At 34.3% G+C, this 14,280-nt stretch overlaps 1 protein-coding gene across 1 annotated transcript in view; it reads right to left on the reverse strand.

The window, feature by feature from the left end:
- The window catches only part of LOC148829304 (protein O-mannosyl-transferase TMTC2-like), a 163,476-nt gene that overhangs the window by 28,333 nt on the left and 120,863 nt on the right, over positions 1 to 14,280 (reverse strand). The window contains exons 7-9 of the mRNA XM_088924141.1: positions 12,740 to 12,818; positions 10,117 to 10,238; positions 2,381 to 2,462 (exon numbers count right to left, since the gene is read on the reverse strand). Of these exons, the coding sequence (XP_088780267.1) occupies positions 2,381 to 2,462; positions 10,117 to 10,238; positions 12,740 to 12,818 (283 nt within the window). The remainder of the gene's footprint in view (positions 1 to 2,380; positions 2,463 to 10,116; positions 10,239 to 12,739; positions 12,819 to 14,280) is intronic.

The raw sequence follows: 14,280 nt of genomic DNA on the forward strand, positions 1-14,280 counted from the left end.
AAACAGAGCTCTGGGACAGTGCTAAACTCCTGGCCTGGAAGTGTCCAGATCCAAAGACAGCTCTGTAGCTGCCAAAATCCAAACCTGAGACTGGTTTAAAACAAGAAACTTTAAATGATCACAATAGGCTGCAGAGATCACGGAAATGTTTTATTTTTAAGAACATGAGCACCGATCAACTACAGCAAATTTCATATTACGTGTCTAGTCTTTGCAGACTTTTAGGATGTTCAGCATTTCTGATATCATGGAACTACATATTGTAATCACTATTTTGTGAGCAAACACTGACATGCATTACACTATGAAATGAAAACTGTACCACTTTTTAACACTAACTATACACTCTAAAAAGTGGTTAAAAAGAATCCCCTGTAGTGTTGCAAGTGGAAAGATGCATTGTGCGTTTTTTTTGCACATTCCAAATTGCTGTAATATGGACAGTTGGTCTGCCATTTGCCTGCTAACCTTTTCTGTTAGAGCTGTTTCATGAACAGTCAAAGTGTATGTATAATGTAAAAAGTACTGGACAATACACAAAGGTACTGTATAGTGAGTATTCATAGTTATTTTGAAGTTGTTCTATCTTTTCTTCTAATGTAAAAACTCAAAGGACATTTTATAAAGAAATCTGAGGTAAAATAATACATAATACAACATGCTTTCAGAGATAGAGTGCTGTAGTTTGAAGAGCAAATATAAATCATTAAAATATTTATTTGCTCAGAAATGTCTCTTCAGACCATCTTTTAAACTTTAAAATTCTCTGTTCTGTTAAAACCATAACATTTTATTTATAGATAACTACATAATTATTTATAGCTATTCTATTCTATATAGAACTATTCTATATATAATATAACTATATAGTTCAATGTTAAAACTATAGAATTCTATTTAAACTATGACATTTTGTTTTGTTAAATTAAACTGGGACTGTAATGAATGGTGAATTTAAGATTTTATAAAACTTCAAGAAGATTGAAAATCCTTAAAAGCAATTTGAATACTTAGCAGTATACGACAGTTTTTTAAAAAGTTTTTTTTTGCCAAGGGTTTATTTTGCCTTAATTAGACAGCTCCATCTAATTTAGGCAAAAAAAAAAACCTTACTTCAGTATCTCTACTTTGCAGTTTGTAATTAACATTTTTTCCAATTTTACATATTTTACATATGTGCATGGATTATAATAATGATGTAACATGTAAAACTAATTAATTGTATAATTCCTACTGGTTGATTAAAAATTAATTACACATAACTTTAAAGTTACAGACTTCACATACAGTACTATGAAAATTCTAGAAAACTAGAAAACAAATGAACAACACAAATAACCTGGAGCTTCTACTTCCACAATTGAACAGCTTTTTAAGTCCTGAAATACATTCAGATAAGGGACAGCTATCTCCATAATGTGAATTACTTACAATATATCAGTACTGCATTCATATAGCTCACATAGGGTTAATCCTTCAAAATATAAAATATGAAGACTTGACTTTCAGAATTTGGGACTTTCAGGATACTTACTTATTTTGTTTCCCTATTGGATAACGAAGTATGAAGCATGCTTGAACACTAATTGTAAACTTTAGACATGTTTACAACTCTTTAAAATAAACTTTATAAAGGGTTTGTTTCATTCGGCATGTTTTGACAGTGGCATCGTTTCATTATTTCTTAACACACTTGTGAAAATACATTTTAAATGTTAAAGCTCAAACATCTTATGTAGTATGAATGATATGGTGCATTCATGTCAGATACCCCTATATAAAAAAGACTGTGAAAAGGGAAAACAATAGCTTTATTATCTTGTACAGCAATGTCACAACCTCTCCTAAAACTATGGTAAGACAATTGTTTATGGCACATACCGTAATTAATAATTATACGTAATTAAGAGTCTTCTAATGTGTATAAATACAAACTTTTAAACACTTCAAAAATGTAGGTGAACACGAGAAATAATTTGGGATCCATTTCTACAACTACAGTATATCTCCCAATTTGAATGCCTAAACTTTAAAAGTTTAAAAATAACCTCTGTATTCTAGGCTGGGACACAAAATATCTACTTGAGCACAGACGTAAGAAGCAAAAAAAGAATGGGTGCATCATTTCATTTCACAAATGAGAATTTAATATTCTGCATATTAAATTTGGCTAGTTCTATTTCTCCATAACCCCATAGCCAGTACTGTTTGCAACATTTCATTAAAAAAAATACTGAAGACAAACTTACACAATACCTAAGATTCTGGAAAAAAAAGATATAAACAGATCAAGATACAGTAATTCAACATATGTGTGTTTTAAAACATTATAACCCTGAAGTGAAGAAAATGCTTGATTTTAATCATATCAGCTACTTACCATAATGCATATAGCAATTTCCTTTTGTGGGATCTAGCTGAATTGCCTTCAAAAAGTACCTCTCTGCCTCAAGCTTCTGTCCCTGGAAAGGAAAAGAGGATTATTTTAGGCATTTAAAGAGCTTTCTCTAAGGCTTAATTTGCCGTACCATGATTTAAGAGGTCACATTTCCTCTCCCTTCATGATTTCGTGTATTTTTAAAGCATAAATCATAATCCTAAAAATGTAACATGTGGCCTAAATGGTAACAGTTTGTGGAGTTTTGGCCATTGTGCCCAGCAGACACATGCACAAAAGAAAGAATTTCCAATTCCTTCTAAGGAGGTTATCTAACTAATCTCAAAATCAAGCACTTTGTACAAGGAAGAAAGAAGAATGAGTGAGGCACAGCATTCATGAGAATGTTTTAACACTTTTGTAATTTGCTGTGTGTCCCTGAATTGGGATTGTTCTTGCTTAACAAAGTTACCACATGACGTGGATTCATATCTGTGGTGGTATAAATGCCAATGAGCTATAAAAAGTCCAGGTAAGATTTCTTTAAAGCTAATTTTAACCTTCCTTAATTTTAGCTTTTAATACGTTCATTACATTTAAAAAGAAGATGCCCTTCTGCCCTAAAAGAATGACTTTCTCCAAATCAATATATATTGTTAAAAATTACATTAACTAAACAGCTATATCTTATTTAGTTTTCTTACCAACATTCTCAAAAACAGAGTTTCAGAGAAGCAAGAACATACATTTTTACTCTGGATATTCACAACAACCAAAAAAGAAATACAAACATCACAACCAAATGTATGAAGTCTCGAGAATTAATCTCAAAAAGCCTTCATTCAAAAGAAAAGATCACAAATCTTCAGTCAGTGCAGTGTGTTAGGTTCATCTAGCTAGGCTTACCTGATTTGTAAAGCAGATGTAAAAGATACTGTATGTGGTTAACCAGGCTTTCAGTTTGGTATAAATTATTAAGAAAAAAAATGAAAAAACTTTGTTTCGTGTTATTTTTTATTGGTTTGTTCTGAAAACGTCTGCCTAAAAAAAAGTGGTTTTAGGAAAAACTAAAACACCTCCCTTAACTAAGGCTAAAGGATTATTTTTCGAGTACTCACAACAAATGTTCCTGCATTTTCAAAGAATGTTCCAAGAAAAGTGCACACCAATAATGTCAGTACTAACAATTTAAAGCAACATTTTCATGCTCTCACAACACTGGAATTTTAACGAGTTTTGATTGTAGAGGAAAAATCCCAAAAAGAACAATGAAGTAGGAGCACACAGCTGTTTTGTAGAGACACTCCCACTTTTACTACACAGCCTTTCCTACAATACCAAAAAACAAGATCTGACTTGCCAGTCCTTTGTGTTAAATAAGAAGTGATGGCTCATGACAGGATGCTAAAGCTAATTTAAGCTGAGTTTTGAAATTCTCCTTGAATTTAGGATTCACCTCATGAGCGGCGAAAATAAGGAAACCTTGGAAAAGAAGGGCTTAAACACCTGAGTGTGAAATATTATTAACTTGAATTATTTTGCATTCGCAAATATACCAAAGTCATCACTCACCTCCTGGTAATTAATAAAAGATTGCTAATTGGAATTTTCTTTGCCTGTTCACAGCAGACAAACTGAACAGTGGATATAAAATGTGAAACAGCTGACCAAAGAACATGTATGTCATAGACTGAAATTTGTTTTCAATATTTATCTTAGCAAAGGTTTTACAGTTTCTTCATTTTGTTCTGAAACGTATTCCATCTTTGGTGCCTTTCTTTCTACCTATAATTAAAAGCATCTCAAACAAACTGCATGACTTCTGACTTGGCAATCGAATAACAGTATCTAATATTCCCTCAGTATATTTTCCTATATGAAATTAAATATAAAATAAAATAAAAATAATTTTCCTATTGTCGCTTTAGGTTTAAAGAAACTAAGAGCTTAAATTAAAACTATCTTAAAAGGAAAATGCAAAATGTTTCTAAACCGAACTGAAATTTCCAAAATCTCTAATGCATACAGACTGGGCATGGGAATTAGACTAGTCATATAAAAACATAAATTTCTCTACAGTATAACATCCAAAAAAGTCAGAAGACATGTTTTGTAATCAACTAGAAACATATGATTTATGTTAAAGAGCTGCACTGTATGCAGCTATGCAAGAAAAACAGAGAAATATAGACAGAGAACTCTGCTGTCTTACATGGATCATAACACTGGGATCCTATTCAACCAATATGCTGACAGATGTGATTTTCAAGGTATTTCCAGTATTAGACATTTCTCCAAACTACCATCTCTAAAGAACTAAAGTCTGTTAATGTACAGTTTGCATTAGATCCTACGATCCATCTCCACATTTTAGTATTACACTATTTTATGCTAATGTTTGTAACTTTTGCACTGCCACAGTTCAGTAATGACTTCAAATGTCTACTACCCTGGATAAAGACATGAGCTAAATGTACTAGAAATAATGTGCAAATTTCTGGAATTGGAACTTGGAACTTTATTTTTTATTTTCTTCTCTCCTCTAAAACACTAAGTTCTACATCTTGTTTCAGAAATTCTTTCCTTATACTTTTTAACTAGATTTCTGATGCAGATATTTTAGCAATTTATTATTAATGTTTTAATGTCAATAATTTCATATTCTACATGTCTTTGTGACTTAGTCTGATATTTGTGGTCTTTTTCTAATAGGTGTAATTTTGTTTTATGCTTATCTTTGGTGGCACAGTGGTTACAGCTGGCATTGCCTCATGTCGCACATTTGATTCTGGCAGCTTTTTTATTTTGTGTAGAGTTTGCATGTTCCATCCTTGAGCTTGTGTTTTTTTTTTCAGATTCTCCATTGCCTTCTACAGTCTAAAGATGGGTTAAATGGCTTCTCTAAATTTCCCCTCTTAGATATTTGTGAGTGAGAACAGATTGGAATCCCATACAGGGTGTACCCTGTCTTGGGACCATTATCTGTCGGGTTACTGTGACCCTGTTTTGGATTAAGCAGTTATCGAGATGGATGGACCTAATCTTGCCATCTGGAAATTAGGTCAAAAGTTGGCTGCACAAGACTAGTCAGATTCTGTTTTCCACTAGCATCGACAAAAACAAAAACAGATCCCCAGACATAAATGCAACAGAAAAGACAAACTATATTCCTTAATTATAAAAACCCTTTAAAATGCACCTTAAATACTTAATGATAAGTATTGTTTGCCTTGTTATATTATTGTGGATGTGGTAGGTTCCTATATACAGTACATATGTATCACATAGAGATTTACTTCATTTAGCACTGAAATGAGGCACCCAGCTTGGCAGTGTGTGGCTAATCAGTTCAACCACTGATCTAATCAACAATATGCATCACAATATTAAGCTATGGTGTTTGTACACACACTTGTTGTGTGTCCAGGAACACTGCACTGGGTGTGATGTGTCAGAATGCGTCAGTACAAGTACTTAACATACCTAATGACCTAATGCACTCTTCACTGCAGTTTGATATAATTTACTGCAGATTTTTTTATTATTCTGCATTGCATTTTCCCTTTTAAAAATTATTTTGATTGTTCAACAAATAAAAGTGAAGAGCCAAAGGACTCCCGAGTAGCACAAACAGTAGAAAATGTGCTAAGATTTGGCTATTTCATTAGCTGACTGTGGGCCACATTCATAAAACTTTCACCATCGTACAAAATTAACACTTATTGTGAGAAAAAAAAGGTTTGGAGGAGCACAAATGCACAATTCCTTCAGCATATTATTTAAATAGTTTTTATGCCTGTATTTTCTATTTGAAAAGGTGGTAAAATTAATGCCACTTAAAATTTGATGAATACAGCTTTATAACTCCACAAGATTTAAAGCATAATTGGTTGAGTGTAACCAGAGCTTCAGTCAGATAGCATCCAATTGACTTTCAACACATCAGAAACTTCTGGGACCTGCTAAGCATGTACAAGTCAGTAGTGCCATCAATAAGTGATACAGCACTCCTAGAGCTGCAGCTAACTCTCACATGAGGCCCTGAGAAGCTCTCAGACTGTCACCTCTGAGCCGTGAATGTGCTGGAGGAGTGTGATCATAGGTTGTCCATTTCCCCGAGCAATATGAAGGTTGCAAAAGTAAACCAAGCTGGTCAGCAATCAGCTATACCAAACTGGATGGATATAAAATTGAAAATTAAAAAAACAACAACTTGTGTACATTTAATCATTCTTTCAGGCCCAGACATGCACACACTCACAACAGGGCAGAATTTCCCAGAAACCAATTACACTACCAGTATGGTTTTGGACTGTGGGAGGAATCTGGAGCACCGGGAAGAAGCTCATGCAAACCCAGGGAGAACATACAAACTCCACACAGATCGCATCCCAGTTCTAGAACCCAGGGATTCAGTGCTGCAAGACAGCAATGCTAACGACCGCGCCACCGTGCTGCACAATATTTTTACAATACTTAATTAAAGCATTATAATGAGTTAGTGATCATTGTTAGAATTATTTATTGTCGTAATTATTTTGTCTATTTTATCATTTTTCCAGAATACGAATGTCTTTAGCATTACCCTAACTTTGTCAAATGTATATTCTGTAGGGTGCATGAAAAACAGTGTCCTCGATTCTTTCCGTCTTGCACACCTGGGATACTCAACGTCGAGAACTAAAACTTCCTCTAAAATTAGGCTAGCCGTATCATGTTCACTGCTTGCGAATAAAACCTAGTGTAGTTTATTTTGTGAACAGAAAATCTGGAGGTTCATTTTTCACCCTCAGGGTGCAAATGCAACACTCTCCTGCTTCTAGAAAGAGATGCTCTCACTCTCGGAAATAGGACACATTCTCATCACCCCCCCCTGCTAGGATCTGAACTTCCAGTACTGGAGTGCACAAAGCTGACACGCCACAGGGGTTGCAGTTCACTTGTTATTTTTCATCAAATGTAACAAAAGTCAGCTGTAAGTAGATGTGCTGTCATATGGGTGTCTTTCATTTTTACAGAGGCAAATATATGGGCAGTGGAACAGACAGCTCAAACATACATAAACAAATACAAAAAAAAAAATAGAATCCAACAGCCTGCAGCTAGCACTGTCTTGGCAAGCAAATTCCTATTTCTCAGTTTTAGTGTTCAGGTAACTTGGAGAGGGGCAGCAAATGTAATGCAGGTCAAAATAATGCTGCCTTAGTCCTCCCTACCCTAATACTTATAGAATAACATTTCTGTTTCTAGTTTTATTCTTGCTTTCTTATGGACAAGTAGTTACCGTATGTGCTGTTTCTTAATTTCCTATGTCATATATATTTATATATTCATATAAAGGACTTGTACAAGGCATATGGCTTATTTTTTGCAAAGGACCTTATATTGTTGGTTAGAATGAAAAAAATGCAATTGGATTAACCAATCGGCTCAATATTCCGACTTTCTAGTGAACATTTTCCTGGCCCCACTGACTTGTGCTTTGCGCTTATCTTTGAAGCATCACCATTATGAATCCTGACGGGATTTAACAGATTGCTGTACATTTAAATATCCCTTTATGTGCTGAAAGGAATGAAGAGTGTGATTAGAAAACAAAAGCCAGGCAGCTGAAGAAAGGCAGTAACTCACTGTGTTAGAGCTGAGATGCACCAGAATTTATTTCTATTTAAACAGCAGTTTCTCCCTTGTGTTTTACTTCCACTGTTCTTTAAAGTTACAGATTCATCCACTTTCAACAGATTATTCAATCTGGCCTTTTTCCTATTTTAGTAAAATATGGAAACAATATACAGTTCAAAAGTATGTGACCTGCAAATGTTTGTTAACAGTTATTAAATCTGGGAGATTCTTATTTTCAGCAACACAATGATCTAGCTTTTTAAAGCTATCCCATAAACAGGATACTGCACTTCCAATCCAACCTGTGCAAATATAATTATAACATATATCAAAAACTTAAACAGTCACTGAAAATGATTAAGTAGTCCACTGGTTTATAGTACTAATATCTCTTTGCAGTTAAAACCTATTAAAACTGTGCCCCTTAAAAGTAAAAAAAAATAGCACTGAGCCTGTGACTTGTACAGCCATGATTTAAAACATCATGCTTCCTGATGATGACGTAATACAACCCTTTATTACCCTCTAACAAAGAAATTGAGCACTAAAGCCATTGTAAAACAATCTGAAACAAATGTCCCATACATTACACACTGGAAAGCATAGCCTTTGATCCTAGTACATTTTTAAAATGTTTTCTTTTAATTAATTCTCTATGAAAATTGCAATCAAGGCATTATACAAGGCTCTTGTCTTTAAAAACTTTACAAACAGGGCTACTTTAGATGAGCTGCCAGCATTATGCTTGAGGTAGCAACATCTGCTCTGCATAAGAACAGATCTATTGTAACAACCTCTGAAAAGTAGCAAAAATCAATAATTTAGGAGCTTTGGGCAACCCAAGACAACTCACCCAAAACAAACAGAGGTCATTTGTACTCAAATCCACTCTAAAGGGCATGAAGCAGAAAAAAACAGCCTTTCCCTAAAATACTAATGTCTGAAAGCATGTCAGGCATTACTGTGTAGTCTGCAACACAAGTCAATTTTCCATCAATTACTCAGGCTTTCTCCATTTCAACATCCAAGGTAAGGCTGTGCATCAGAAAAGCCTTCAAATATAACGGGATTCCACTGATTGCCAAATTATTCTTACATGCATTGAACCAAAACATCTAGGGCTCCAGATACTGTATGTAATAAAAATGCTATACTTCTTAACTGTGTACAATTCCATTTCAAGAAGCCAAATGGCTATCTACCCATCCATTTCATCATGAACATACAGCAATGACCTAAATTCAAATATCTTACTTAAAATGTAGTCTAACTGAATTAGAAAAAAAAATGGGACTACAACTTCATCCCAAAAAGAAAAAAAATCCCCAACAAACAAGGACAGTTGCAGTCAGTGGAGACATGAACAGGAAAACTCTCGACATTTTCTCGGAAGATAAGTTTGGAAATGATGAAATTATACTTTCCAAGTCCTTCATTAAGCTTTTCCAGACATCTCCTGACATCAACAATAAAACAGTATTTATTAGTGCTGACAAACCTAAGCACCAATGAATACCTTCATGTCACTAGTCTGCAACATATCTATCAATTTACACTATGCACTCCACAAGCTGCTCTGATCTTGAATTTTAAAATGCACATTCTCCATGCGATCTGCCATTTTTTTAATTGGCAAATCTTCTATCCCCCTACTCCTTTCTAATAATCCTTAAAGTTACCAGTAACTCTCGAGACACTGTTTAATCCAAAAGCTGAAATGACACAAGACAGAGACACAGTAGATTTGAAAGACAGCAAGACTATACACTGAAGAATGTGAAATGTTCCATAAAGAAGGGAAATATCAGCAATTTCAGTTGTGAAAAAGACAGAAGACATGTTCAAGCAGGGTATATCAAATATGTTCCAATGACTAGTATTATAGCACAGAAAGTGATCCAAAAAGGTACAGAACAGCTTGGACAAAAAGATACAATCACTCTAGAATCTTCCAACTAAAGGGCACCTTGTGAAATTCAATGTTATCTAAATGTACTTTTAATTGAGGATGTATTGACTTAACTATGCAATGACCTCAAAAACCCAAACTAGCAGACGATATACCAAGGGCAGAACACAGGTTACTGTTAATTTCAGTAGATTAGAAAGGGGCTTACTGTAAGAGCCAGCAGTTTCCCATATGTGAGATGAGCAGGAATGTGATCAGGCTTGGCTCGCAAAGACTCCCGGTACCAGTGCTCAGCTTCCGTCAGTTTGTTCAGTCTCATGTAGGCCTCTCCTATGGTAGAGTGCAGGTCATGTCAGAGGTTAGGGAAGCACACATCTTTCCACTGTTTTACCAACATGTTTAGTGACAGAAGAAGGAATTCCTCCAAAAAAACTGCTATATTCCAGGATGACTTTGAAATGTGATACTCAGTAGCAAACGAGGATTTTGCAAGAGCAGCAGGAAACTGGCAGGAACCTGACTTTGGAGTTATTAAAATGAGTTATACAGCAAATGGCCAACACAGTTTGCCTCTAGCAATATTTAAGGCACTTCTAATAAATGAAAATTTGCACAACAATGAACTGAAGCTATTATACTCAAATAAAGTAAAAAGACAGATAGATATACTTACACACTTTCCAGAATCTGTCTTCCTAATTAAATTACCTCTCAAAAACGCCTAATAAAGTAGCTATATTCGGTTTGAACTGAAAAGTTTGGTTGAAACTGAAATACCACACTCTCAAATAAACGTTGAAAATATGCAACTATTTAATGAAGCATCATTATTGTGATGACAGAACATTGTGAGATATTTGGATTTTTTGCCTTAACAGGAATTATTTTGCAAATAATTTCTCTTAGTTGTATGGCAGGCAGACAATTATTCAAAGCTGCACTATATTATGCTGAATTAAGCTGGAAGCACACATAATAAGAAGGTTAGTTTTCCAAGCAAAGATTCAAAGCCATTCGTGCTACCAGTATATGGTTTCCTGATTGACAGAGACAGCCAAGTAAGCTCAACAAAAAAAAGGAACAATGGTGAATGTTAAAGATAAAGGGTTAGAATTAACAAAAATGGACATTTGTAGGACATGGAGGAAATACAAGTAATAACAGTTAACATAGTGAAGCTAAACGGCTTTTTTGGAAATAGTTAGATACTAACATGGATACTAGAATTATGCAAGGCTAACATCAATAATAACAAGATATAAAAATAAAAAAAACACCTTTCATGTCAAGGCCCTTATTTGCCATGCAAAAGAGCTTTACTTTTTAAAACATTTTCTGAACTTCACAAAGCACTACAAAATCCTAGTACATTAGTGCTTGGCAAATGTTAAGTTGACCAATTCATTTTGTATTTCTCAAGGTTAGTATTCTGGCCTAATAAAGTTTTATTTTACTTTTGCTCCCAACAAAATAACTGTAATTCATAATAGGACCTCCCAGTGAAGGCATTTTATTTCCTATGAAAAATAAAAACACACACCCAGGTGCAGAATTTAGACAGGGCAGCTCAGATAAACAGGGATTGGTCAAACATCTCTAGGGAACTCGAATTCAGAGCTGAGATGTGGCTGACCTCAGATACAGTACATTTGATGTGCAAGACTGATATAGTGATACAATACTGATGATGAGTTTAAACACAAACCATAAGACAACACTATGTTCACCACTCCGAGCCCTCTGCCACCTGAAAAAATACACACTCATTTTGAGCCTCAAAATATATTATTACAAGAACTTGATAATATGGTTCCTTAATTTAAAATCCACCTAGAAGAACGTTTTTAATGTAATTAGTGTGGTGATACAAAAAGGTTTCTTACAGTTAACCTTCACTTGAACTTGCTCCAAGATTCATGTTTCACCTCACTTTTACCTATTACTGGTGTAAAATTAGGGACATTGAAGACAGAAGTAAGCGGACTGGATGCTGCAAAGACAATACGAGAAACTCTAAAACTCTTTCTTTACCAGAGACATCATAGTTTTTCATAGTACAATTCGGTGCTTATTGTTTACTGAGCTCACTACCTTCAGGAGCATGAACCAAAAACAAAACAACAAAATTCAGAGGGTTTGCAAATTGTCATGAAGAAAGCTGTCTTGCACTCACTGTCTATTTGTGGATTTTCAGGTGGTGAGCATTTACACAATAAATTCCAGAATACTTCTATCAAATTTTAGATGCACTGATGCTAGGGTTTAAATGTACACTATATACAGTACATAAAAGAAGAGTTATGTGAGCTATATTTAGCTCCACTTGACAAAAAATGATACAAAACCTGTTAAGCTTAAACTATCATGAATAAGCATGAATGCACATAGAAACAAGGTCACATGTATGTTTTTCATTACATAAGAATAATTGTCAAGTACTGTATTTTCATATAGCTATATTACAATGAAAAAGATATAATCACAGCAGGAAGCAAGTTATGCTAAGCATGCATGAATGCATAATTAAAAAAAATTAATAACTCATGGCATTATCTTGATTTTTAGAATTCAGCTAATTTCCATCTTTCTAATGAGTTTTGTCTAATGGCTATCAGTCATCTGATATAAAAATAAGAGAACATTTTAGCAAAAAATGCTATGACATTCTAAGGTTAGTTACATTTCACTATTACCATGAAACTGAAGAGTATAATGCAATTCTGTCACTTTAGTGTTATTTCTTTCCACATAGTTTTTCAAAGAAATGGGAAATGGGGTCCAACACCTTGAACATCACTGGCAATAGCTCATCTAGCAATGGAAATACTTACCTATCATGTTGTACAGGCTCTGAGGTGCAAACTGTCTTGGCATTTTTTGTATTGCTTCTTTATACACTGAAAGAGCTTCCTAAAATAAAACAGGAGATAAATAATGTATATATTTGTTATTTAAAAAAATCCTCACAGCTTCCATCTCCAAATATTTTCTCTGCTTATGTCTTGTTTTAAAGTGTCAATACCTGACAGAAAATATTGCAGCACATCAGTGCATATAAATACTGTTTTTCAGTGCATTAAGTCAAAGCAAGTTTTCCTATTCTATTAAAATACTGTAATTATACACATTTCCTACACAGTGTCTATAGGGAATGTTTAAATTTTACATTACTTTCTTTAAAAAGGTTGTATGTTTTCACACAGATTTCCTTTACAGGGTAAGGTACTAACTTGAACGGAATCTTTTGTAATCAGTTTTTAATTTTTACTTTGAATACCAATGAAATCAAATATCCAGTAAACGTGTTGTATAAAGTCTAAGGTCTGCACACATTAAAACTTCCTAATGAAATGATTTTGATGATGACATAATGCCATTACTAGCTTGCAAATGTTTTTTAAAGAGGGAAAAACGAGGAGAATATTTTAGAATCAGACTAACCGAAGCAGTCTATAAAAAAAGGATTGTTACATTTAGAAACAAGAACATGGGAAGTAAAAGAGAAAACACACAACACAATGTGTAAACATAAGAGAAAAGTGCAGAAATGGTGTGAATTCTATGTACTGTATACTGTAAATGTACTATATACACTGCCTTACAAAAATATTCAGACTGTTCCTATGGTGTCCCATTTTGTGAAATTACAAAATAATGCATACACATTTTTAAATTAATAGTTTATTCAAAACCTGAATGCTCAGACGAAACATGTCTGAAGCTAAGATAAATGTGAGGAAAACTAAAGAGAAAAAAATGAATTATGATTGCATAAGTATTCAAAGCCATGAACTCAATAGTGGGTGGAAGCACAATTACTGCCGCAAGTCTTTGCTAGAGATGTGCTCATGCTCTGTCAAGCTGCTTGGGGATCATTTACAGACAGCAGTTTTTAAGCCTTTCCACACATTCTCAACACGATTCAAATCAGGATTTGACTGGGCCATTCAAGAACATTAATTTTCTTATTTTTAAGCCACTCCAACATAGCTTTGGCTCATTCTCATGTTAAAAGGTCAATGTGATTTCCAATCCCTGCTAATGAGAACCAGGACTATAACATACTGCTGCCACCAACATCCTTGACAGCCTTGTCAGTGGACTGAGTGATGCACTGTGTTGGGTCTGCATCAGATGTAATCCTTTGCATTTAGACTACAAACTTCCAATTATGTTTTGTGTTACTATAAAACCTTTTGCCAAACATCTGAACAGTGATTTACGTTCTTAACCTGGGGTGTGAGATGCCCTGGGTGTGCAAGCCAGATTTTTTTTTAGAAGTTAAATCATCAAAAATACAAATTAAGCCCAGGCACGTATGTACTGTACGACTACTTTGTTTCAACAAGCCTAGCTATTAAAAACTTTGTGT

The sequence above is a fragment of the Atractosteus spatula genome, chromosome 8, assembly GCF_055471065.1.
Source record: "Atractosteus spatula isolate fAtrSpa1 chromosome 8, fAtrSpa1.hap1, whole genome shotgun sequence".
In the NCBI taxonomy this organism is placed as follows: domain Eukaryota; kingdom Metazoa; phylum Chordata; class Actinopteri; order Semionotiformes; family Lepisosteidae; genus Atractosteus; species Atractosteus spatula.